Genomic DNA, 27,842 nt, shown 5'->3' with positions numbered 1-27,842 from the left:
CGGTGACATATACAGCCTTCAAATGCGACCTCCCCAGCCATAAGCCCCAGCAGTCGTAAAAGGGAACACTGCTTGTTCCCTGCTGTCTGCAGCCAGAAGCAGGTCATCCAAATAGGCAAACACTCTCATGCCCTGATAACGCAGCAGAGCCAATGTCGCGTCTGCACATTTTTACAAAAGACTGATGTTAAGGACAGCCCAAATAGCAGGACCTGAAAGGAAGTAACGGCTTCCTCTTCCACTTCCACTTTCTCACTTGTGGAACCACCTGAATTGCCCCTTTGCTGAGGAGAACACGGATTTCATCTCTCAGCACTGGGGAAACCCTTTCCTACACTGAAAATGGGGGTGGGGGGTTAACCGATAACCTAGTCGAATCTTGCAAAGGACTGACAGTGTAACTGCACAAGTGCACCACCAGCCGGGGCAGACAGCGAGGATCCCTGTCGTCACCTGGTGAACCCCTGCGTTCTTTTGCAAACATTGGTGGATTTTGCATATGACTGCATTTTCCTTGTCTGTTCGGCAAATGGCCTGATTGCGAGGTTAGTGGTTCTAAAGCATTCTAATCATCTTGACCAATCAAGACAAGGCATTGTATGCTGAACACAAAGCTGAGAGAAGAACGCAGTGCTCTGGATTGACATCCCTCTCCCTCTTGCGAGCTAGGGATCCGACTGTCCCTTCTTTTCTCCAGAGAAATATTCGCTGGGGGTGGACCCTTCTTCCACAACCCCACCTGTTGTTTAGGCTGTGTGTGCGTCGGCCCAGCTCCCCAAGCACTGGACCTTGACGCTGTTGCTGAGGCCAGCGTCTTGGCTGGTGGCGGTTGGGAAGACGACAAACCATGGTTGTCCATCCAACTGCACTGGTCTGCTAAATTTCCTCAACATTGAACCCCTCAGACATTCCACCTGTTTCTTAGAATCCTCAAGCCATGCCTGAAAAGCATCAAGACCCTCACCAAACAAACTGGCCGGGAGATTGGTGTGTTGAGGAAATCATTCTGATCTCGCTCAAGCAGGTTTGCAAGGGTCAACCAAAGATGATGCCGAGCCACCGCATGACCCTAATGACACTAATGCGCAACGTGTTGCTCGTAGTATGTAGTCGGCTGCGGACCGTACTTCCCCCATAAGCAGCTCACATAGCCTCCCCCCTGTCATGCCCTCACTAAGTTCCCCCAAGCAAATACCTAGTATGTCTGCAGCAAGGACATAGTGCTCAATACTCTAGCCATGAAAGACTGATCACTATAAATCCTGCTGAGCTGTTTGTACGAGAACCGGCACAGACCCGTTGGAAGAATGGAGGTACCTGCAATGCCACTAGAGTTATGCAATGCCGCTAGGTATGCAGTAAGCAAATGCTCCATTGGGGGGGCCGACACTAACCCCGTTTCCCCCGCACCTTCTAACTATGTGAACTTATTTGTCCCCAGCACTGAAGGCTATAAACCATTTGAGTGTGGAACAATGGAGTTGCCGGTAGTGCACACATGCCCCGGGGTTGGAGAGAGCCAGCTTAGCGTGGACAATTGCCAATCACACCTGACGGTGCTCATGAGTATCATTTTCTGACAGTAAATACCCAAATGCCATAGGACAGGGGCAAGAACATTTGTGTTTAGACATTTAAAAAAAAATGAAAAGTTAATTAGCCCTTTGTTACCTAAGCTAAATAGAAGCTTCAATGTTGTAAATAGTCATCAATAGTGCTCTTCACTGAACACTTACACACATACACAGGCATCTATTGCAGACCAGTTCGCTGATAGACACCTGCTTTCAAACGCTCCCGCTTTCAAATTCAAACACTTACGTGTGCTTTCAAACGCTCCCATGCGTTGATCATTGTAGCCAATCACAGACCTATCCGATGAGCCATGAACACAATGGCCAATCAGAGGTGTTTATGAATCCGCTCAACAGCACTCAAAGCATCACATTTTTAAAATTTCAGTACCGATTTGTATCGAAATCGGTACTTTTGACAAGTCTAAAGCTAAACTTGAACTAAAAAAAAACATTCTCTTTTTATACCATTGCTTCAACAGGTCACCATAATGGATTTTTCTTGTGAAAGTGAAGGTGCTAGCAGTGCAGTGAAGAGCTGAAGAATGAGGGAGATGATGATTGTGACAGCATTTATATGCTGTGAGCAGTCGGTATGTGTCATTGGCCTTTCTGGTGTGAATAAAGGCCGCGATATCCCATAGTCATGTGTTGTACAAAGTGAACCGACTGAATGGGAATGCCTTTTGGGTGGATTAAATTAGCTTCTACTTCAAAGAAAGGTCTAACACAGCACAATAGGAACTAGTAGTGATGTAGGTTGATTGGTCAAACTCTTGTGAAACACCAGCACCCGCCATTTTTAAAAAGTCTTGTAACATAATAGATAGGACTGTTACACAGCTTGTAAACTAATGAAGATGGAGAATGGGAGTGCTGTGTGCTCAGGCTCTCGCATTCTCAGCGCAGTCAAAACAAAAGTCTGCCACGCTATCAAAATAAAAGTTCTGCACAACAACCAGAGCGTCAGGATGTAAGTAAGAGCTTATCTCACTTCAGAGATCCTAATGGCGGTGCGAATGCAACCAGGAAAATGCCCCTTGGAGAAAATTTTGTTCTTGGGGGCCTGCCCTGGTGGCTAGTTCCCATAATTGAGTTCCTATAACTACCCGGTGCGAAAGCCCCTATGGTTGTGTACTACTTTTTGTTCAATGAAATACTGTCTAGAATGAAGGCCCCAATATATTTAAAGTGAAATTGAAGAATGAACAGGTGTGGCTTCATTTCAAACAAAATCTGGCCAAGTGTTTTTATAGTCAGCGCAAACATTTTTGAAAACTTTAATATTATGTACTTTTTTGACATAGAAATGTTTTCAGGTTCATTTGTTTACTCAGTTCGGCAAGGTCAGACACAAGAAAAACAGTAGACTATACCATTGCACAGCTATTTACAGTAGAACTCCTGTTTACCCCTGAGTGAAGAACGAAAAACAACTTTGCAGAAAGTATATTAGAACTTTGAGAATTCTCATTGATGCAAGAACCTTTTCTGTAATTTATTTCTGAAATATTAAGCAAAACACAGTAATAAAATATGGTATGAAATTAATCCTTGAGGTATTTGCTGGTAGCTTAAAGACAAGAGCAAGAAGAACACATTACACAAATTGTGTTTGTTGCGACCATTTTTTTTTTATAACTTCTGTGCACAATTTTGTGAGTGGAAATTAATATTCTTTTCAATGTTTTTTTGTCTCAATGAAAAACATCATCATCAGTCTGAAATAAAACAATTCACTCTTTGCCTTTTCATAGGCATAAAGAGAAAAAGTGAGGAAATACATTTGTATCTTTACATCAAGTCCATGTTTCATTCTGTTCTGAATCACAATCATTCCATGTTTTCTCTCTATATATTTATATATATTTTTAGTTTGTAGGGAATCAGTCTCTGGTCATTGGAAACAGAAGTCCAGACCATAAGAATCGAAACAGAAGAAAAGTCCTTTAAATCCTTCTATACATTTGTCCATTCATTCTTGCACTTTTTGTCTTCACCCTCTAGCGGTCTTCCTCCCTTCATCCAAAGGGAAATTGAGGAGGAATACAATCACAGTCTCATCTGAGGAAAGGAAACAAAATTCCGGCGACACACCTTTGATTCCCCCCTTTAGTCTCTGAGGAACACAGGCAGAGGGGCGGCAATATGAGCTCGTGCTTTTGAACATGTCTGCTGTCGTGTCGAGGAGGGCACACAGTAGTCGATAAGTGGCTAATGATGGTGGTGATGATGGTTGTCATGGTGACTGCGTGGGTGGGCTGCTCTGGGCGGAGCTGGGAGAAAGGGAGGGGCTACAACTGCCTGGAGGGGCGCCGGTGGCCCGTGAACTGACCCCACCTGAGGAACTCTCCAAACCCTCAGAGTTCTCCAACATCTCCTGAATGAGAGGAGGCATGGAGCCAGGAATCTCCATCTTCAGGGTGATCACACGCTCTGCCCCTGAGAGAGATGAAAAATACATTTTGTTTTCAAATAGCTACACATGTATTTTCTTTATAGTCAACCTGAAAAATAGGAAAATAAAAGAGTAGGACTATCCTTGCACAAGTCATGCGAGTGAATTCAACTCACCCTTGGCACTGATGCTCCTCAGGTCGGTAATCTTCATCAGCATCTTAGGGAACATGTGAGGTTTGTGTGGCCTCCTGTTTCTCACGTAGATCTTCAGTGCTTCCAGCAGCGGTTCCTGCAGTACATCCACCTTATCGGCCTCCTCCAGGTCCTGCCGATCTGCACAAACCATTCATATTCAGCTCACAGACTTGTAAAATTCAGCTCACAGAATGTGGTATGAGAGCTCATAGAACAAATTCAGATTGGGCAAATATTGGTAGATGGTGATTCTCATGAAACCTGTGAAAACCGTCCAGGGCTGCATTTCCCAAAAGCATCGTAAGCCTAAGTAGATCATAAAACAATTGCCACCAATGGTTTCTATGATCAATTTAGCTCATGATGCTTTTGGGAAATGCAGCCCAGGTCATCTTTCACCCCAATATCAAATAAAAAAAAAAAAAAAAAAAAAAAAAAAAAAATGGGGAAAAAAAAGAAAAAAGAAAAAAATACAGTATATTAATATTAAAGAATATACATTATATGATACTTTTATGCTGTTATATTATTAAAATAGCAAAAAAACCTATACAATTTTTTTTAGTATTTATTTTATAGCCTTTAATTATAATTTTAAGAGACAAATTTATTTACTGTAAAAAAAATCATTTTTAAAATGTTACATTTAATATTTTTTAAATATTATGTAAAATATATATTATATAATATATATGACTTTTTATACATTATTTAAATAATAAAGTATTTATACAGTCTTAGTGTTATTGTAAAGCCTTTACTTATGATGATTTTAGTGTAATATATAAATATATATATTTTTTATATATTTTTTAAATTAATTAATTTAAATGGAAAGTGTTTTCTTAATACAAAATACCATCATTTCGGTAACACTTTACTTAAAGCCTTTATGCATAATGCATTATAAAGGTATTCATAATTGTTTGTTTTAATGCATTATATCCTTTCATAAATAATTGTAACCAAAGTAAAAATACATTATATTCGCAGATTCCTTGTTACTTCTGAAATTGGTTGTTTGTCATGTGTTTTAATGCATTATACTTTCTAAAGGTGTGTTCAATTAATAGATAAGTATTATAATGTATTATAACTGTGGTTACAATTATTCATGATACCATACAATGCATTGTAAGGTACATTACAAGGCATAATTAATGCATTAAAAATACTTTTATAATGCATTATATATATAGGCAAGTAAGTAAAGTTTATGGTAAAATATGACCTGGACATGTTTTCATGAGATTCACCCTTTTAAATATTTCTTTATTCATATACAGTATTTCTCTAAACATCACGAGTGTAATACCACCTTCACACACTGTGTGGCACTAGAGGTCCATGTATCAAAAGAAACCAGACATTATATGTTTAAATAGAATATATATATATATATATATATATATATATATATATATATATATATATATATATATATATATATATATATATATATTAATATAAGAACTATATACTATTATATTTGCCAAACTGGAACAATGTCCCATACTTAAAGAAGGCATACAGTATTATTTAGTGTAGCCTTATCTAGGGTCTAAGATCACTGACATTACTGTCTAGCCTTTTAAAAACACAATTATATGTATAAATAACTGTATATTTAATAACCAGGCCTTAAGTCAGAATGCAGTGTGTGTACCTCCACATAGCAGACATATAGCACTGAGCAGTCCCGTCTCTGCGTCATCCATCTCTAGCGGTAGTAGCTGATTGGCGAAGGCGAACACCAGGTCTGTTAACGGGCCGAAGCCAGCGTTGTGCATCTGCGTTCGGTTCAGCGTTAACCCGTCAGAGAAAGTCATGGTGTCTTGCTCAGGCGTGTAGCGGGTACAGATCCTTAAAATCTAAAAGCAGAGAAGTAGAGAGTGTTGGACTGAACTCTGCATATTAAACTGGGATGAGAGAAATTCTACTATGAAACAGTGGTGAATAGTGGTGAAAGTTCATGGATCAATCCTTGTGTAAAAGTAGTGCACTTCAGCATACTTATTATGGAAATAAATAAGATACTTTAAAAAGTATATACTTAAGTGCAAATCAAATGTAATGTTTTTAGACACTTAATTGGATATTATTTAAAATAACGTATTACAAGAACAATAATGTATTATAGTTTAAATTTATATTAAATGCAGTTAGTTGAACTTTAAAGTGCTTTTTTGACCCACTTAAGTAGTACATTTTTATAAGTAATTTCATATTTATTTCTATTGTCTTTGAAATAAGGTAAAAGCGTACTGCCGAATGTTCTAACAATTATTTATAGTACACTAAAATATACTTTAATGTAATTTCTATTGAAACTTTTATGTCATGTATTTAAATATATTTGTAATTACACATTTGTAGTAATAAAGTTAAATTGAGTAGAGAAGAAGCACACTTCTTTTTCACAAGGGAATGCTTGTGGGTTTTGAACCTATAACTTTCAATGAAGTGTGATCTTCAGTCTATATTCAGGCTTCAGCGACGTAAACGTAGCCTATCATAACATCTGCACCACTGCAGGCTTTGCTAATTTCAGACTTGTTCTCACCAGTATGTCGAGGCAAGCAGCCTTCAGCAGTGTGATCTGGTCTGCGATGGTGAGGGTGGTGAATCCCGGCAGCTGCTTGGCGAACTCCACGGTCTTTATGATGCACTTTGTGGAGAGCTCGCTAAACTTATCCCACAAATCCACGTCCAGTGCCACGCGCCGCTCTGAGCTGTTACTCTATACACAGAGAGAGACAAAACTCAGGTACACTAGAATGCTATGGTAAATGTTTAATAGCAGCATCAATAATGGCTCAAAGACTGGCACATGAAATCTGGCCATTAGCTTTGGTGAAGTCTGCATGTAAACACAGGAGCAGAATAAGCAAGGGATTCTTCTGGGAGTTATTGACAAACGGAGACATATCTATAATTACAGCATTGATTCATCAGTCAGTGTCAGCTCATTAGTTAAAGAAAACAACAAAAAGTCAAAACAATGAGGTCATATCCTCACAGATGAAGACCTTATTGGGCTGTGAAGTAGTCAGCAGTACAGCCACAGTACATGTAATCTAATGATTTCACAAGGGTTACATTTCTCAGACTTTTGATGATGTTTCTTAGGATATCACTTATTTATCTCAATATTTTATTTTTTAAATCAGAAGAACCATCATTTCAACTACAGCTGCATGAGTAAATCGTTAAAAGATTGCAATCTCAATTCATACACCCAAGAGATCTTTTTCCTTAAATGACAACGATTCGGCTACAAGTATGATCACAGCGAACATTCAAATCTGCGTTTACACTGCCACTGACCTCAGAGAGGTATGAAACAGCTTCACAAACAGTCTTTTCAACCACAAAGTATCATTATTTATGTTATAATAATTCAAATTATCACAGAAGTACTGCAATAAAAGTTTATAGTTCAGGTATAAACAGTAGCCTAACCTATTGAAAGTAACTTAAAGGGTTAGTTCACCCAAAAATGAAAACAATGTTGATTATTAATCACCCTCATGTCGTTCCACACCCGTAAGACCTTCGTTAATCTTCGGAACGCAAATTAAGATATGTTTTGATTAAATCTGATGGCTCAGTGAGGTCTGCATAGCCAGCAATGACATTATCTCTCTCAAGATCCATTAATGTACTAAAAAAAATTTAAATCAGTTCATGTGAGTGCAGTGGTTCATTATTAATATTATAAAGTGGTTCAATATTAATGTAATTTTTAAAATATTAAAAACCGCCAAAGTCATGTGATTTCAGCAGTTTGGCAGTTTGTTATGCGTTCCGAATCATGATTCGACACAAAAGATTCATAACGCTCTGAAGCATCACTATATAAGTCGTTATTTTGTTTTTTTGGCGCACCAAAAATATTCTCGTCTCTTTATAATATTAATATTGAACCACTGTACTCACATGAACTGATTTAAATACGTTTTTAGTACCTTTATGGATCTTGAGAGAGGAAATGTCATTGCTGCTATGCAGGCCTCACCGAGCCATCGGATTTCAACAAAAATATCTTAATTTGCGTTCCGAAGATTAACGAAGGTCTTACGGGTGTGGAACGGCATGAGGGTGAGTAATAAATGACATTATTTTTGGGTGAACTAACTCTAAAGCTTCAAGAGATTGTATCAATTACAACGTTACACCAGTAGGTGGCGACACGTGACTGTTAAAAAAATGTATGTCATTGAATCGTTCATCCAAGAGATTCATTCAAAAACACAGATTCATCCAGTAGTAATTGCATCAAATTAAATATTTTATAAATATATAAATAAACATTTTCTCAGTACCTGTAGAAAAAAATGACATGTTACTTTGTTTAGTTGTCTATTCAAAATTGTGGACTGAGCATCTAATAATAATAATAATAATAATAATAATAATAATATTAATTTCTTTGCTTTTTTCTGTTATGTTCTGCAGAAAAAAATATTGATGATTACAGAACTTTATTAATGATGACAGAATATTCATTTTTGGGTGGAATATCCCTTCTCTTCTCTTCTCTTCTCTTCTCTCTCCCTTCTCAAAAGCCTCTCTTTTGTTGACAAATGATTTATAAACAATTCTCTTTACAAATTTGGGAATATGGTTGTAGTGTGTTGCGTTTTTAAATGTACAGCACTTGCAAAGATGGAGTTCATGTGGAAGAGTATTTACTGTGAAACAAGCTGCCGAAAACGCTGGATCATAATGAGATGATGGTGTGCTTAAAAACAAAAAAAAAAAAAAAAAAAAAAAAAAAAAAAAACATGCAGCACGTCAGACTATAGTTATATACTTAAATTGCAGCCTTTGCAATTTGACAAAAATTGGGTTCAATTTTGAACCCTAGCCAAGATGGTGCCGCTAGCTTTTGTGTTGCTGTCGAATTTTTTTTTTTTAAAATATGTGAATTGTGAATGAATTGAAAATGCAGCATAATGATATCTGTGAATATTTCGAAATGATAATGTGGAAATATATCACATTAAAGAAGTTAAATGGTTTGGAAATATTACCATAAAGCTAAATCATCACAAATAGCGAACACTGAGTACATCATGCAGCTCTCACACACTCTTACCGTGGTGTATTTGCCGAGTTGACACAGCGAGGGGAAGGTCTCTTGGTGGGCTTTCCTGACTCTGTCAATCATCTGCTCTGTGTCTGGGCTCAGCGTGTAGTTCTCTGTGCATTCTTGCTTTTTCTCTTCTTTCTTCTTCTTATTCCTGTCGTTTCTTACCGCTACACAGACAGAAAGACAGACAACAAAGATCAATGCTGACTGTACAGATTCTAAAGTCTGACTCGGTTAGTAAAAACTTCCTGAATGGCTGGCCAAGTGAAAATCCACCATGTGAGTGCAAGACCTGCTATAAAATGAACAAAAATTCTAATTGTATGAGCTGCTTTTGAAGCTGTTGTAAAATAGCTAATATATGCACAGCTGTTACCACACAATAGTTGAATTCTTTAAAAGTCCCTTTAAAGTAAAAGGTCCCTATTGTGCATGATTCATCAGTTCATTTTTGCCAAAATAAGTTAAATTGATCAATAAAAACTGTCTTTGGAAATGTTCACAATTATTATAAACAAATTTTTACTTGTTCTTTATCATCATCATCATCATCATCATCATCATCATCACCATCATCATCGGCTTATTATTCTTATTCGTATTATTCTTATTATTCTACTTCTTCACAGTAATACTACTACTACTACTACTACTACTACTACTACTACTACTACTACTACTACTAATAATAATAATAATAATACAGCATGTAATGTTACACAATGCTCATTTCTTACAAAATACATTTTTTTTCAGTGTAGATGACATTCAAAGATGTAGATCCTAATCTACTAATAAGAATTAGTAACCTAATATCTAAAATCTAAGAATAAAAACTTTAAAAAGTTAAATAGAAATTTAAATTAAGATATTTTTCACTACATAGAATTTTTCTTCATTTAATGCTAATAATTTCTCAATGATGATAATAATTATTATTACTAAGACATTATTAGCATTTGATAGAATAATTAAAATATATATATATATATATATATATATATATATATATATATATATATATATATATATATATATATATATATATAATTATTATATATATTTAATTTTAAAAGGTTATATTGGTGTCTTATAATATTAAAAACATTCAATCACATTTTATCATGCATTTTATCAGCATATTTTGCGTATTTTTGCATTTTTTTTTTTAAAATATAAATTGAGTGGGCAGAAAAGAACATGCATTTAATATGCATTATTATTATTATTATTATTATTATTAAAATATTAGCATTTGATTAAAAATATTTTTTTAATTATTTTATTATTATTTTTAGGTATTCTTCTTCTTATTATTGTATTGTTATTTATTAAACATTGGCATCTTTTACAATATTAAAAACATTCAATCACACTTTATAAAATTCATCAAGTTTGCTATCAAAGTAAGATGTGTGGCTATTTCAGGAGGAAATGAAGGGAGCAGAAAAAGAAAACAGATCTCAAGAAGACTGAGGGATGAAAGGGGCAAGAAAAAGAGAGAAAACTTGCATGAGTAACAGTGAAAGGCCGTTTGAGATGCAGTGAGCAGCAGTAATGGAGTGAGATGAGAGACAGATAGAGGAAATGTGTTAGAGCCAACACATCACATCTGTGAAGACAAGCCATGAGGGGAGGAAAGGTGAGAAAAAAAGGTGTTAAAGGAGGGGGAAAAAAATAGGACGGGAAGCAGAAATGCCATCACACCCCCTCCATCAGTACCATCTCTCTCTCTCTCTCTCTCTCTGCGGGGTGTGTGTTTGTAGTTTGATGAATAGAGCGGGTGGATGAAGTCGTACATAATGCTGATAGATCACCACAGGTTTCATTAGACCCAGAGCTAATCTAATCTCATTATATGACACACACACACACACACTGTAATGCCATGGCATTATTTTCTCTCCAATCTCTGCTAGTGCTCAGACCCTCACTGCATCCCTCTCTCAGGCCTCTGGAGATGCGGAATTAATTCCTAAATAAAAGTGGGCTATCTTAACGTGCCTACATTAGCCTCAATGACAGATTGGCACAGCGATCATAAGCCGCAAAACACAATTTAATGAAGTCATTAAAGAACTATTAGCCTGGCTGCACCATCACTCATGCACAAGCGTTACTGAGAGACTTGCAGTAAAGAGAGAGAGAGAGAGAGAGAGAGAACGGAAAACGGGTCTTTCTCCAGCAGTATGATGAGTATTTTGTGTGTGTCTGGAAAGGTGATTTTTACACACCGGAATCTCTGACAATAAGGCTAGTAATATGCTGACGAAGAGAAACATGGCCAGAAACATGATCTAAGCAAGTAAACAAACGCCAACTACACGGTTCTGTTATATATACTTAACATATGTTCTTGCATCACTCTGGCGGCAACAATCCCAAGGGGCCAATAGAGATATCTGTGCTACTAAAACTGATGTAAGTAACTTGAGTTGCATTATAAACTGTGCTTTGACATTTCAGACTGAAACAATATGTGAAATCGAGCTTGAGTGGCTATGTTCAAGTACTTGTGTAGTCTTTTGGGCCTGTGTATTGTGATCTCATAACATCGCTGCTGAAAAAACATGGCTGATAGGCTTGCAAATATCAGCTCTGAGAACGAATTAAGATTCTTTATTAAATTATACAATTCATCATGGGATCATGATTCAAATCAATATTTTTGGTACGATTCATTGTTGTTTTCAAAAATATGCTGTAGTAGGGTCTGATTTCAGTGATGCGGAAAATGTGGATAATGATATGGACTAGTGTCTGTAAATATTTTACCACAAAAAGACTGATATTAAAATATGAAGTCTGTGGCAGATTTTGAAGTCCAAAAAATTTCATCCACCCATTATAAAAAAAAAAAAAAAATCCATACAGCTCCAAGGGGGTTAATAAAGGCCTTTTGAAGTTAAGCAATGTGTTTTTTTCCATATTTAAAACTATAAATTCAAATAACTACCTTCCGGCAGACAACCATACGCATACTGTGCAAGTCGGCTTGCGCCAAATGAGTAATCCTCTGGTGTGATGTATGACGCAGGATGTAGGAGTAGCCTTGATGCCTCTCGGTTCAAACAAATAGGGCTGGACAACAAACTCAAGCTCCTCTTCTCTTATATCAAAATCCTCTGACATTTCTCTTTAAAAAAGATCGTTTTAGAACTCTAACTGTGTGTTCACACCGCCGCTGACGAGAGCGTCAAAATTCACCTTGGCTGCCCTGCCAACAACGCTGTACTGTGCTTTCAAACCACCGCCGGCGGGAGGGTCAAAGTAAATGACAAGTTGTGGCAACCAATCGGAATCCTCTCAAGCGAGGACCTCTACATTCCGATTGGTTGCCTCTGAACCGCGTCATAGCCATTACCATAAAGTTGACCTGACTTTAACTCCCCTCGACGCTCTCACCGTCCAAAGCCTTGTTTACACTGCATGCGTCTGCGATGCATTTCGGCTCCGGCAAGGTTTTGTTCCATTCTCTGGGTGGAGTCAACTTACACCAGAAGCATCTCAGAAGCGAAGTGGCTGGATTCGCGAGACCACGAGATTTGCCTGTCTGACGATTTCTCCTTGATTTTTCGTGTTTTTTATGGCTAAATGGTGTGACGAGCAGGGCGGCCTCGAGTCTCTCACGGAGGAGCTCCGGAGGCATAAAAGGAGGAGCGACGACAGTGAAGGACGAGAGAGGACCAGGCCTGGACTTTATTTTATGTTTTATTATGTTTGTGTGGCCGGCAGACGTCCGCGAGGGTCTGCCGGAATTACTTTCATTTTGTATTTGTTTATATTGGAATTAAAACTTTGTTTGAACGTTCGCCGGTTCCTGCTTCCTTCTTCCCGTACATACAAACTGTGTTACATTGGTGCCGAAACTCGGGAGAAAGGAGGGACATGCTGTCGGAGAGCCCTCGCTGCTGAGGGGGATTGCGGCGCTGCGGAGTTCGGGCAGCGCGGGAGTGAAGACCGCGAGAGGCTGCCAGAGGCGGTGGTACTGGAGCCTGGTGAAAGGTGGGATGGAGACCCGGATGCCGTGCTCCTGGGACGAGGTGGGGTGGCTGCCGTCCTGGAGGGAGTGGAGGAGTGCCGTCGTCCACCGCTGCCGACTGCCCTCAACCAGAGGAGCCATCGCCGGCCGTCAGGAGGCGGTAGAGGATTGGGCCATCCACAGAGTGTCCAGTGCCATCGCATGGCACCGCGAGGAAGAGCCTCTCGGCTGGCTGAGGACCGAGCGGCAGTGTGTCTGGGAGCCGGACCCAGAATTTTTTTTTTCTTTTTCCTCTCTCCCCTCTCTCGTCCTGTCGCTCCCCTTGCTTCCGTCTCTTTTCTCTCGTCTCGTCTGTCCTTACCCCCAGGTGCTGCGGCCGAGACAGGCCCCGGGGGGAGTAGGGAGCAGTCTCGGGAGTACCGCCCAGGCCTGCGAGGGGTGATGGGTGTATGTGACGAGCAGGGCGGGCGAGAGCCGTGAGGGAATGGCTCGAGTCTCTCACGGAGGAGCCGGCATTACTTTCGTTTTGTATTTGTTTATTTTGGAATTAAAACTTTGTTTGAACGTTCGCCGGTTCCCGCCTCCTTCCCATACATACAAACTGTGTTACAAATGGTTATATTTTGTCCGGTTCAATTGTGTTTATTGCTATGCTATACTTTATTTTGCTGTAGCCTACAGACGAAGTTAATACACTTAAAAGTCTCTGGCCTCCTAGTGATGTGAAATATGAGCGGGAGTTTACACAGGGTGATTCTGACTTCATTTTGTATTTGAGCTAAGCCTGGACACGGCGTCCATCAAAAATAGGCGAGGCGCCTATTTTCTAAAACATTGGAGTAAAATAGCTGGTTTAAACACGAGCATTTACTAGAGTGGCTGCGTATCAGCTCCGGTAGCCGCGTCGCAGCCGTAACGCGCCGCACACGCATGCAGTGTAAACAAGGCTCAAGACACGCCGCGCCGCTCTCGCCGGAGCTCGGCGCCGGCTCACATTGAAAATGAATGACTTCCTGTCACTTTGATGCTCTCGTCGGCGGCGGTGTGAACACACGGTTATTCGTGACCAGTGTTTTGTTTTGCTCTATCCTCTGCGCTTCCGCGTTCGTCTTTGCCTTATGTGTCGGGTCAGAGGTTACTCTTCCGCCGCAAATCGATGTGTACGTCCATCTGCCGGAACCTAGTTTTTATACTTTATAAAGTTTTAAATATGGATATTTTTTTTACAAAAACCCATTGCTTTGCTTCAGAAGGCCTTTATTAACTCCATGGAGCCATACTGATTACTTTATGATGGATGAATACATTTGTTTTGGCTACAAAATGTGGCCACCCTTCACAACCATTATAAAGCTTGGAGGAGCAAGGATATTTTTAAATATATCTCCGATTGTGTTCATCTGAAAGAAGGTCATATACATCTAGGATGGCTTGAGCGTGAGTAAATCATGAGGTAATTTTAATTTACTCCTTGACAGTAGGTGGCGTTTACTGGAGTGATCCTGGTACAAAGCGGAGCTGCACAACTTTTTGTTTTTGACACTCACTTGTCATGGAGGGGAAATAAAGGAAGCAGAGATATATCAAGATAGCTGTTTAACCTATTCAACCAATCCTATCCAGATTTTTGTATTCCAATTATAGCTGAAACAACACGTTGACGTAATAGATGACATAAATACGTCATTTTGTGTGGAATATGTAGATGCATTGTTCTCAGTTTATGTTCATCATTAGCAGTAGCCACTGAAGTAAATAATCCTCAACACTATACTAACTAATGGCAGAATATAGGCTGCGTTCACACAGCAACAGAATACAGTTGTCAGTCCCATATTTTGTGCTTAATATGGTTGCGTTATATAACCACATAATCGCATTAATAAGCGCTGTGTTATTCTGTGCTAATCATGAATGGTTTTGTTTACCCATGGAGATGGAGAAATGAGTTGCGTTCATACGATTATTTGTTAGATTAATCAATCCAAATGACGCTCATCAAACATCACCAACATCAACAACTGCTCAATAACCATCTCATGTGGTGGTTATGATTTTCTTCTGATATTCATTGTTGCTTGATAAAAGTAGTGAGTGTGTGAGTTCCACCAACCATAGTTACAGATGCATTAAGAGCAGCTAATTCAAATTAAAATGTTTATGGCCCCGCATTTTCATGACAAACATTCATCATGGTGTGAACAGGCCTTAATATGTCTATTTCAGGGTGTGTGTGTGTGTGCATGAGGTTCTTGACAGGGATAATTTGAGAGGAGAAAATTAAAGCGCTGGCAGATCGTCCATCACAAAGATGAAATTCAATGAAAAGATAAAAATGTCAATGTTTCCTCCCTCTGCTCTCGCTCTCTCCACTCCTCCTTTTTCACAATCTCTACTCCTCCTCAGCAGCAGCAAATGAGTTGCGAGTCTAATGCATTTGGAGCAGAGCGAACCCAGCATGCTGTGCTGAAAATCAATGCATGTGTGTGTGTTTTATTACAGATGTTTTGTGCGTTCAAATGTATGCAGGAAGTGAAGTGTGAAAGTGCCGCTGTGCATCATTTTCTAAATGTACTATGAGTCAAGAGGTGTGAATTCATAGAACCCACTTTAATGAAACAAGTGTGGGTTGTGTCATTGTGTCTGATTTAATGGGTCATCTGCAACGGCAACAACAAGCTCGCTGTGACGCCTGCTAGAGGCCCATGTGCATGGATCTGTCAGACTTGTCCATAAAATTACCCTTGAGGTGCACATAATCACTGAAAGAATTTCATGAAACCTGTTAAGAACCAATATGGGTCACTAAATAATGAAGTGCATGAAGTCTGTTTTAGGATCATATATATATATATATATATATATATATATATATATATATATATATATATATATACATATATATATAATATACATATATATATATACATACATATTTTATATACATAAAATATATAATATTCATATTCATCAAATTATATATATATATATATATATATATATATATATATATATATATATATATATATATATATATAAATAGACCTATAGTGTATAAACAAGAACCTTGGGTTGTTTTGGTTATTATCTATAGTTTGCGGAGATGCTCGGCCCTGGCTGCTTTTAGCCTTTTTGTATATACATATATATATAGGTTGTGTTTATATATATATATATATATATATATATATATATATATATATATATATATATATATATATATATATATATATATATACACACACACATACATATATACACACATATATTTACATACACACACTTTTTTCAGCCTAGAATGCCTTTGTGCTGTGACTTTTTTTTATTTTTTTTTTATACAATATATCAGTATTATCAGTGATTGTATTCACTCGAAAAAACTTTCATATCCAGTAAAATAATATATTAAATGTGCAATGTGTACATTTTAGCAGCATCTAGCGGTGAGGTTGCAAATTGCAACTAACGGAGCTCACCCCTAACTTTAGAAGCTACGGTGGCCGTCTGGCCGACACAAGACAAAGATGTTGTCTGAGACAGCAGAGAGTACATTAGCCAGTGAAGCAGTGAGGTTTCTTCTTCTAACAAAGAATGGTCTCTGCTTCTAATAAAGATGACGATGACTACTACTACTACTACTACTACTACTTTGTGCGTATTCAACGTAGTGACGATGTAAGCTGCCTCTAAAAACATGAACGATTTAGAAAAACAGCAGTTTGTCCATCTAGGGCTGCTGTAGATACATGCCGGCACATAATGGCGACTTGACATGGAGGGGGGACATGTGGTGTATGTAGATAGAAATGGCTCATTCTAAGGTAATAAAAACATAACGGTTCATTACGTAAGGTCTTTATACACCACTGAAAACATAGTTATGTATATTATATTGCATTTCTGTCAATAGATCCTCCCAAATTTTACATATTGCACCTTTAAATCTAATTGTGAAATCGGTCATTATGAAAACTACACTGCATGCATAATTATTATGCAAGTTAATTTTCTGATCATATTTTTTTTCCAGGCACATTTTACCAAATCCAAACCACATCAATCTTAATTACTATTAATTTAGTATTTAATCATTTATAAGTGATATATAATTGTTCATGAAGTCCATCTCTGCAAAACGGACTTCAGGGTAGGAGATGAACTAAAAATGAACTCCCCAAAATTACTGCCAGATTCTGGAATATAAATTCTTCAAACAGTGGTACAAGAGGATGTGGTGCTGATCTCAATCTGTCTGTCTATAAAGCCTATTAAAAAAAAACAAACAAAAAAAAACAGTCTTTATGTATTTCACAACACTTCAGCTTGTGATTCTTATTAAGTGGGGGTCATATTTCAGGATTCTTTACCAACCTACTCCAGGTAGGTTGCGGTTCTGGGAAATGGTGGCGCTGGAGAATAAAGGGTTCCTGATGGTTTCACACTTAATTCTTCACTTTAATTCTTAATTCTTTTGCAGTGAACATGTGTCTTTTCTTATAGACCTGTTTTTCTGACCCTGCTGACCCAATGAGTATTTTGCTGTCCAATGGTCATGCTTTAACTTTGCAATTTCTAGTATTGCATTGGTATTGCATCCTTCTCATGGGCATTTAATAATTTCTGACTTTTCAGTCTGAGTTAAATCTCTTTATATTCGTAAAAGAAAACCTGCCTAATAACTGATGTGGTTTGGATTTGGTAAAATGTGCCTGGAAAAAAATATGTTCAGAAAATCAACTTGCATAATAATTATGCACACAGTGTAATGTACATCACATTAAGTATTGTATATAACTGTTTAATAGTATCATTAAACCTCTAGAAACTTATAGGGTTAAATGTGAGCCAAACATGTAACCCGAATGTCCTCTCCCTCCATAAAAACACAACATGTCTGTCTCTTTCTGCAGTGCAGGCTCACATCCACTTGATGGTGAGAGCGTGTTGGATCTGTCTGGATGATTTCTCAACAAACACATTCACAACTTTTGCTGCAGACCCGTGAGAGTGTGTGTATTTTTACACCTCTCCCAATTAACTTCTCAAGTCTGACAGCGCCTAGCAGTGTGGAGACGTGTGCTCATATAGCCAGAGGGAGGCACTTATTGTGTGTGTGTATACTCATATCTCTACTTGCCATTTCATATTTTGACTTCAGCTGTGGAAGGAGTATTTCTGATGCATCACTCACATTCTTTGGACATTCCCACTTCCAGGCACTTCTGCAGCCGGCAATATTGACAGCGGTTGCGGGTGACTTTGTTGATGATGCAGTTCTTCTCTCTGTGGCACGTGTAGACCATGTTCTTCTGAATACTTCGCCTGAAGAAACCCTAAACACAAACAATGAGGACTGAAACAGACTCCAAGAGATGCAAGAAAACAGTCACATGTCAAAACAACTAGATTTTTACTTCCACATGATGCTTCCTGACAGCAACATAGTGTCGGCCCAGATCCGGCCCATATCCAGTCCGCGTGTAATCCATATGTACCACATGTGGACCGGATCTGGGCCGCATTATGTTGCTGTCTGGAGTCCAAAACCCAAAGCCAATAATGCTAAGGTGTTGTTCTTGGTTGTTAGGGAACTAAATGTGGTTGCTAGGGTGTTACTACAGTGCTAAACGTCACTAGACCCACTCATATTTTTAATCATACACTAGACTTAATTATATCACATGAAACCAATCCTACCGATATTCTACACTGATCACTATCTTGTAACGTGCATACTGCTGATATTTGCCATATTGCACAACATTATCAACTAGGTAGAATAATTCTCCCAACCACCATAGATAGATTCACAAATAACCTGCCACAAATGAACTTGAGGACATGACTAGCAGTATGGGCACCATTTTCTCTAGTCTACTACATTAGAAACTGTTGCACCCATCAGATTAAAAAAGGTCAGAGAAAAAAGTATGCATCATCGTACAACAATGCTACACACGCTATCAAGAGAGTAGCTCGCAATCTAGAGCGCAAATGGAAACAAACTCATTTAGAGGTCTTTAGAATTGAGCGGAAAGACAGCACTTCCCATTACAAAAAGGCTCTAAAAGCAGCCAGGGCCGAGCATCTCCGCAAACTTATAGATAATAACCAAAACAACCCAAGGTTCTTGTTTAGTACACTGTAAAAAAATGAACATGATTTTAACGGTAAAACATTGTAAAAATGCTACGGGAAAAAAAAATTGTAAATAGGTTAACAGTAAGTTCCTGTACTATATACAGGGAAAAACTGTAAAAGCTCTTAACAGACATTTTATGTAATTATCATAGTAAAATGCTGTAAATTGTTTTAAATTTTTAGAAGTAAAAAAGAACAAATCAATGTATAATTTACAGTCAAAAACTGTAAACTGATATTCCCACAATTCCATGTGTGACACTCCACATTTGAAAGTATTTTGTTTAAATAATCATGTTTCTTGATATTTTCTTGTAATCAGTTATGCACATTAGGGTTTTATGTTACATCTTGGTGGTGGTTGAGGAGATTCCCCCTTCAATATGTAAAGCGCTTTGAGTGCCCAGAAAAGCGTTATATAAATGTAAGGATTATTATTATTATTATCATCTTCTGTTGTTTAATGAAAGTTTATTGCATGTAAGTGGTGGGGGTTACCATGATGGTGTTTTGCGTTTGCGTGAATGACTCTGTGCATCCTCTTTATATTAGTATATACTTCAGCTTGTCGAAAAGCTACTTGTAATGAACTCTGATTCATCATGTGGCTTTCTCTTTTACCACCTGCATTATTATGGTGGTTGTCAGTATATATGTTAAAGGTACAAAACTGATTTTAGTAGTAGTGTGCTTTGTGGAATTTACTGGTTTATATTCAAATTTTCTTGTTTGTAAAGTACAGTTTTATACTGTAAAATTTACAGTTTGTTCTGTAAACATGTTTACAGTTTTTCTGTATTTTTTAAAAATGGCAAAATTATTTTGTAAAAACTACAGATTTTTATTTTTTTTTTTTACAGTGTACAGTGGCTAGATGCACAAATAAACAGACATCACCTGAACAAAATATTCCATTACAGTTCAGTAGTAATGACTTTATGAATTTCTTCACTAAGAAAATCGAAAGCATCAGAAATACAATTGTAAACCTACAACTTTTGACAGTGTTTTATGATTCAGCCTCAATTTTCGCCCCTCAAGAACAACTACAGGAAAGGAAGAGCTATATAAACTTATTATTGTGTCTAAACCAACAACATGTTTGTTAGATCCAATACCCACTAAACTACTGAAAGAGTTGTTACCTGTTTCAGAAAAAACCTCTTCTCAATATTAAATCATCTTTATCTCTAGGTCATGTCCCAAGACTGTTCAAGCTGGCAATTATTAAGCCTCTCATTAAGAAACCACAATTAGATCCAAATGAATTAGCAAATTGCAGACCCATTTCAAATCTTCCATTTATTTCTAAAATACTAGAAAAAATTGTGTCGGCTCAATTGTGCTCCTTCTTACAAAAAAAAAAAAGATATCTATGAATAACTTCAGTCAGGATTCAGGCCTCATCACAGCACAGAATCTGCACTTGTTAAAATTACAAATGACTTACTTTTAGCTTCTGACCAAGGCTGCATCTCAGTACTAGTTTTACTTGATATCAGTGCTGCTTTTGACACTTTAGATCATAAAATACTCTTAGATCAATTACAAAATTACACTGGTATTCAGGGACTGGCATTAAGACGTTTAGATCGTACCTATAAGACCATCACCATTTTGTCTATTTAAACGGGGAAAAATCTAAGATAATGTAAGTAAAATATGGAGCGCCGCAAGGATCTGTGTTAGGGCCTCTGTTGTTTTCAATAAATATGCTTCCACTTGGCAATATTATAAGAAAACATGGAATTAGTTTCCACTGTTATGCCAATGATACTATACGAGTTATATATTTTCAACACGACCTAATGAAATCTCCAAATTATCCAAGCTGGCAGAGTGTGATAAAGACATAATGTTGGATGACCTGTAATTTTCTTGTTAAATTCAAGATAAAGACTGAGCAAAAATTGGACCAATTATAAAGTATTGCTACTGACCTATAAGGCTCCTGTGCATTTAAACCAATCTTCTATCGCCCTACAATCCATCACGCTCTTTAAGGTTACAAAACTCTGGGCTTCTGGTTGTACCTAGGATATCTAAGTCCACTAAAGGAGGGAGAGCATTTTCACATTTGGCTCCTAAACGCTGGAATAGCCTTCCTGATAATGTTCGGGGTTCAGACTCAGTCACCCAGTTTAAATCTAGATTAAAGATGCATCTCTTCAGCCAAGCATTCACATAATGCATCTCATAACCCTGTACTCCAGTTATATCAGATCAAATGCACATGATTATCTTAGGTTAATGTTATGAACAGCAGCTATGCTAATTATTTTCCATTTGCTTTTCTGTTTTATCTCAGGATGCCCATATGAGGTAATAGGACAGGATGTCAGCTCCAGTTTGGATCCAGCCTCTTATGAAGACTTCAGATACCTCAACACTTGTGAAGAGACGGCGCCAACTCCAGCGAGGACTTCGGATGATGCAACTCTGGAGCAACATGCACCTATGCAAATATTCTATATAGCCTAATCATTTGTTAACATGTATTAAATACTTCAATGAGCTCATTGTTTCTGCCTTAATACATTGTTTAAATTATTGATTGTTAGCCTAACTGCGTGGTTTGTTTTTGTACATTTATGAAATTACATAACTTGCACAGAGTCACCTCTGCTAACAGATCAAATTGTAAATTGTAAACTCTAAATTGTAATGTTGACATGCATTTTCTGTAAAGCTGATTTGAAACTATATTTGTGAAAAGCGCTATACAAATAAATGTGAATTGAATTGCTATGGATGGTTGTTAGGATGTTGCTTACTGACCAAACTAAAAAATTAAAAAAAAAGCCAACCCTTACGTTTCTGTACTCCTTCAGTTGATGGGAATATATATATATATATATATATATATATATATATATATATATATATATATACACACACACACAGTGGCAAGAAAAAGTATGTGAACCACTTGCAGAATCTGTGAAAATGTGAATCATTTTAATAAAATAAGAGGGATCATACAAAATGCATGCTATTTTTTATTTAGTACTGTCCTGAGTAAGATATTTTACATAAAAGATGTTTGCAATTAGTTCACAAGACAAAAAAAAAAAAAAAAAAAAAATGTTGTGAACCATTGATTCTCAATACTGTGTGTGGTTACCTGATGATCCATGACTGTTTTTTTGTTTTGTGATGGTTGTTCATGAGTCTCTTGTTTGTCCTGAGCAGTTAAACTGAGCTCTGTCCTTCAGAAAAATCCTCCAGCTCCTGCAGATTCTTCAGTTTTCAAGCATTTTTGCATATTTGAACCCGTTCCAGCAGTGACTGAATGATTTTGAGATCCGTCTTTTCACACTGAGGACAAATGAGGGACTCAAACACAACTATTAAAAAAGGTTCAAACATTCACTGATGCTCCAGAAGGAAATACGATGCATTAAAACTTTTAAACAGGATGAAGATGTCACAATTTTTCTTATTTTGTTTAAATATCGTTGTTTTTCATTTAGTACTGCCCTTCGGAACCAACAGAAGATACTTGCATGTTTCCCAGAAGAAAAATTAAGTACAATTTACCTTGATATTTGAATTCAAAAGTTTTCACCACCCGACTCTTAATGCATCGTGTTTCCTTCTGCAGCATCAGTGAATGTTTGAACCTTTTTTAATAGTTGAGTTTGATTCCCTCAATTGTCCTCAATGTGAAAAGATGGATCTCAAAATCATACACCCTTGTGAAAAAGAAGTGCACTTAATTGTATTGAAAGTGTACTTTGTGTGTACTTAGTATACTTTTTAAAAAGTGCACTTGCAGATAATACAATATAATTAAAATTAAAAGCCACTTAAGTGTACTTAAATAGAATATACTTTAATGACAATATTTATTATCATGCTTAAGTGCACTTTTTAAAAATGCCCTTTGTAATAATGTCAAATTAAGTTGTACTTAAAGAAAGTACACTTTAATGAAAATATTTATTAACACGCTTAAGTGCACTTTTTAAAAATGCACTTTGTAATAATGTCAAATTAAGTTGTACTTAAAGAAAGTACACTTAAATGACAATATTTACTAACACGCTTGAGTGCACTTTTTAAAAATACACTTTGTAATAATGTCTAATTAAGTTGTACTTAAATAAAGTACACTTTAATGACAATATTTATTATCATGCTTAAGTGCACTTTTTAAAAATGCACTTTGTAATAATGTCAAATTAAGTTGTACTTAAATAAAGTACACTTTAATAACAATATTTACTAACACGCTTGAGTGCACTTTTTAAAAATACACTTTGTAATAATGTCAAATTAAGTTTTACTTAAAGAAAGTACACTTTAATGACAATATTTATTAATATGCTCGAGTGCACTTTTTAAAAATGCCCTTTGTAATAATGTCAAATTAAGCTGTACTTAAAGAAAGTACACTTAAATGACAATATTTACTAACACGCTTGAGTGCACTTTTTAAAAATACACTTTGTAATAATGACTTATTAATTGTACTTACAGAAAGTAAACTTTAATGACAATGTTTATTAACACACTTGAGTGCACTTTTTAAAAATGCACTTTGTAATAATGACTTAAGTTGTACTTAAAAAAAGTACACTTTAATAGCAATATTTATTAACACGCTTAAGTGCCGTTTTTTAAAAATGCACTTTGTAATAATGACTTATTAAGTTGTACTTAAAGAAAGTACACTTAAATGACAATATTTATTAACACTTTTTTTATTGAAAGTGTACTTTGTGTGTACTTAGTATACTTTTTAAAAAGTGCACTTGCAGATAATACAATATAATTAAAATTAAAGGCCACTTAAGTGTACTTAAATAGAATATACTTTAATGACAATATTTATTATCATGCTTAAGTGCACTTTTTAAAAATGCCCTTTGTAATAATGTCAAATTAAGTTGTACTTAAAGAAAGTACACTTTAATGAAAATATTTATTAACACGCTTAAGTGCACTTTTTAAAAATGCACTTTGTAATAATGTCAAATTAAGTTGTACTTAAAGAAAGTACACTTAAATGACAATATTTACTAACACGCTTGAGTGCACTTTTTAAAAATACACTTTGTAATAATGTCTAATTAAGTTGTACTTAAATAAAGTACACTTTAATGACAATATTTATTATCATGCTTAAGTGCACTTTTTAAAAATGCACTTTGTAATAATGTCAAATTAAGTTGTACTTAAATAAAGTACACTTTAATAACAATATTTACTAACACGCTTGAGTGCACTTTTTAAAAATACACTTTGTAATAATGTCAAATTAAGTTTTACTTAAAGAAAGTACACTTTAATGACAATATTTATTAATATGCTCGAGTGCACTTTTTAAAAATGCCCTTTGTAATAATGTCAAATTAAGCTGTACTTAAAGAAAGTACACTTAAATGACAATATTTACTAACACGCTTGAGTGCACTTTTTAAAAATACACTTTGTAATAATGACTTATTAATTGTACTTACAGAAAGTAAACTTTAATGACAATGTTTATTAACACACTTGAGTGCACTTTTTAAAAATGCACTTTGTAATAATGACTTAAGTTGTACTTAAAAAAAGTACACTTTAATAGCAATATTTATTAACACGCTTAAGTGCCGTTTTTAAAAATGCACTTTGTAATAATGACTTATTAAGTTGTACTTAAAGAAAGTACACTTAAATGACAATATTTATTAACACTTTTTTTAAAATGCACTTTGTAATAATGACAAGTTGTACTTGAAGAAAGTACACTTTCATGACAATATTTCTAAACATGCTTAAGAGCACTTTTTAAAAATGCACTTAATTTTTACCTAATTATGACTTTATAGTGTTTTAAATAAGTAAACTTATTCTGATGTATTGACTTATATATTAAAGCACATGAAAAATAATTAATTTTAATTTCAACTTAAGTGTGTTGTCCAAGATGACATTTGTTAATGTATTTTAAATGTGCTTAGTCTTTAATAAATACTGTGTGCATTAATACACTTGAAATTAATTTTTCTGAATTTCAAAACACTTGCTTATACAGTGTATAATCCTGTACAACTTATTGTTGAAATTGTTATCACCAGCTCCTGCTCTAAACTCGACTAGTGTCAGTTTTCTACATAATATTTGACATAAAATGTTTTTTTTTTTTTTTACGGAGTGCTGTATTTGTGATACTTAATGCAACAGTGCTGTACTTTACATATCTGTATAATACTTATAATATCATTGTTGTTCTAAGTTGATTAAACCTATTTAATTGCAAGCAAAAGTTTAACAGATCTAAAAAATAATTTGAATTCATATTCAGTTAAAATACATTTAATTTTAATCAGACTAAACTATAAAATAATTGAATTTCAGTTAGGTGAATGAGTCAAGTTCTGTAAACGTACAGTCTAACTACAACAGTGAATTAGAAAAACTTCCAACTTGAACAAATTTAATCATGCGCATGCGCCACAATACTACGTCATGACGGCGCATTACTTCACCAGAGTTTGAAAAATGCACCTTCAGCCATCTTTCTGTGATCGCGATGCGCGAGGCAACTTTGCTGATCAAAGAAGAAAACAAAGGAGCGCACGTTTGGATGACTACAGATGAGACGTTATGTATTACAAATAAAGAAGCAAGTAAGTATCTTGATATATGCTCTCTTTATTTTTATTTTTTCACCGGAACATAGCAGTTCTTATGAGTGTAACTTATTTAGTTTAATCGCAATATGGAGGTGAATTAATCATGTTTCCTGTAATTTATTTATGATTGCATTATAATAATTTCTTATACAATATGAACGTGGTCGCGTGTGTGGGCGTGTTCAAAGAACACTGAACTCTGACTTTTTAAATCATTTTAAATGAATTTAAGTTAAATTTGCAGAACTAAATTCAAAGATCTGATCTTGTAACATTTAAAGACAATACATTTAATCGCTATTATAACCACCAGTAATGCTTATAGCCTAATCTATTTTTCTTTTTGCATTTGAAAAGTTAGTTGTTCAATTACTGTTTGTGTTTGTAATATGTAATATTTTTGTGCTTATCTGTTGTTTTATATATTCATTTTGTAGGATCAGTACAGATTTGTTATTGGAGATACAGTGCAAGCTGTGTGGAATCAAAGACCCGTATTGATGAGGTGATGTTCCATGTTTTTCCATTAATTCAGCCACCCTGATCACACACTACAAGCTAAAACACTGCCATCAACTGTCCTTATAGCTTTTAAATGCTTTGAATCTTTTCTGTTTGCAAGTAATAAATTCTCACATGTGCACTTACAAATCCCCATCTAATCATTATATATTTATATTTATATATAATGATATTATTATATAATTATTTTCAAAGCAAAACCCCTCAATTTGCTTGGGTCTTAGGTTATTTATCTGTATTTGTGTAATTGATAAAGTTATGTTTAATTCCTTGTAAAGTAGGAATAAAAATGTTTATAAAAATGTTCTCTATTTTGAAAGGCCAGTGTCAGTGAAGATGGTGTGGTCACTGGAATCCTGGTGTTTGTGGGAAATGTGAAGGAGCTTCTCCCAGGATTCTACTACAGTGTTGTCCTGATGACTGAGGTAATTCATCTTGGGTGATGCAGTTGCGGTCAAAAGTTTACTTACACCTTGCAGAATAAACTGCTTCATCAGGGAAGTACTAAATAAAGAAACAAATACAATGCTAATTTGTATGATTTGTTTGTTTTATAATAAAGTTATGATTATGTAAACTTTAGAATTACATAATCATATTTCTACTCTAAATTGTTTTTTGAAATATAAACATTTAAATTGTAGCTGTCATAAATTATGTATTCAAACATTAAATACATAAATTAATTATAAAAAAAAATATTTAAAATAAAATTATAATGAATATGTAACGTGGTGCATATAATTAGCAGAATGCTCCTCTCTATAGCTGACTAATGAGTTTATGCTGAATATGATTTTTCTGAAGTAAATGTGATGTTACGTGACATTGTTTACAAGCTGTTTCATTGACGTCTTTCCACGCGTTGAAACACTGATTGAGCGATTAAATGTGACAACTTATGGGTCAGTTGTACTGTATGTTGTAACACACCTTCAGATGTTCATTCATATTTATTTCACACTGTAACTGGTATTAAAGTGGAGGAAATTATCAGTACACAGTAAACATCTTGGCCACAGGCTTCAATCACTATCAGCAACTCTTTGCCTTTAGGGAATACCAAATGGTATTTTATTATTTTCAAACCTACAAAGGTGGATATAAACTTTGGAGTTCTGTATATATATCTATATCTATTGATTTCATTCGATTGAACCAATTATAATAACAGACTGACTCTTACTTCTTTTTTGTTTTTTTTCCTCCAGGTATTTATTTTTTTTACTTTCTTGCCTCTTTGGAACATGTTCATTTATGCATGCTGTGTAGAGGTGGTTCGCAGCTTCATGAACATTTAAGGTTTT

At 35.8% G+C, this 27,842-nt stretch overlaps 1 protein-coding gene across 3 annotated transcripts in view; it reads right to left on the bottom strand.

Annotated features, from left to right (window-relative positions):
* Window positions 1-2,821: 2,821 nt before the first annotated feature.
* The window catches only part of raraa (retinoic acid receptor, alpha a), a 230,999-nt gene continuing 205,978 nt past the window's right edge, over window positions 2,822-27,842 (bottom strand). For all 3 annotated transcript variants that reach the window (XM_048171116.1, XM_048171117.1, XM_048171118.1), the window contains 6 exons: window positions 18,438-18,579; window positions 9,271-9,431; window positions 6,733-6,909; window positions 5,836-6,040; window positions 4,149-4,307; window positions 2,822-4,016 (listed from right to left, as the gene is read on the bottom strand). In XM_048171116.1, the coding sequence (XP_048027073.1) occupies window positions 3,814-4,016; window positions 4,149-4,307; window positions 5,836-6,040; window positions 6,733-6,909; window positions 9,271-9,431; window positions 18,438-18,579 (1,047 nt within the window). In that variant the 3' untranslated portion in view covers window positions 2,822-3,813. The remainder of the gene's footprint in view (window positions 4,017-4,148; window positions 4,308-5,835; window positions 6,041-6,732; window positions 6,910-9,270; window positions 9,432-18,437; window positions 18,580-27,842) is intronic.

Source organism: Megalobrama amblycephala, linkage group LG20 (genome assembly GCF_018812025.1).
Source record: "Megalobrama amblycephala isolate DHTTF-2021 linkage group LG20, ASM1881202v1, whole genome shotgun sequence".
Classification (NCBI taxonomy): domain Eukaryota; kingdom Metazoa; phylum Chordata; class Actinopteri; order Cypriniformes; family Xenocyprididae; genus Megalobrama; species Megalobrama amblycephala.
The sequence above is the reverse complement of the archived record's forward strand: the minus strand, read 5'-3'. Positions and strand labels throughout refer to the sequence as shown.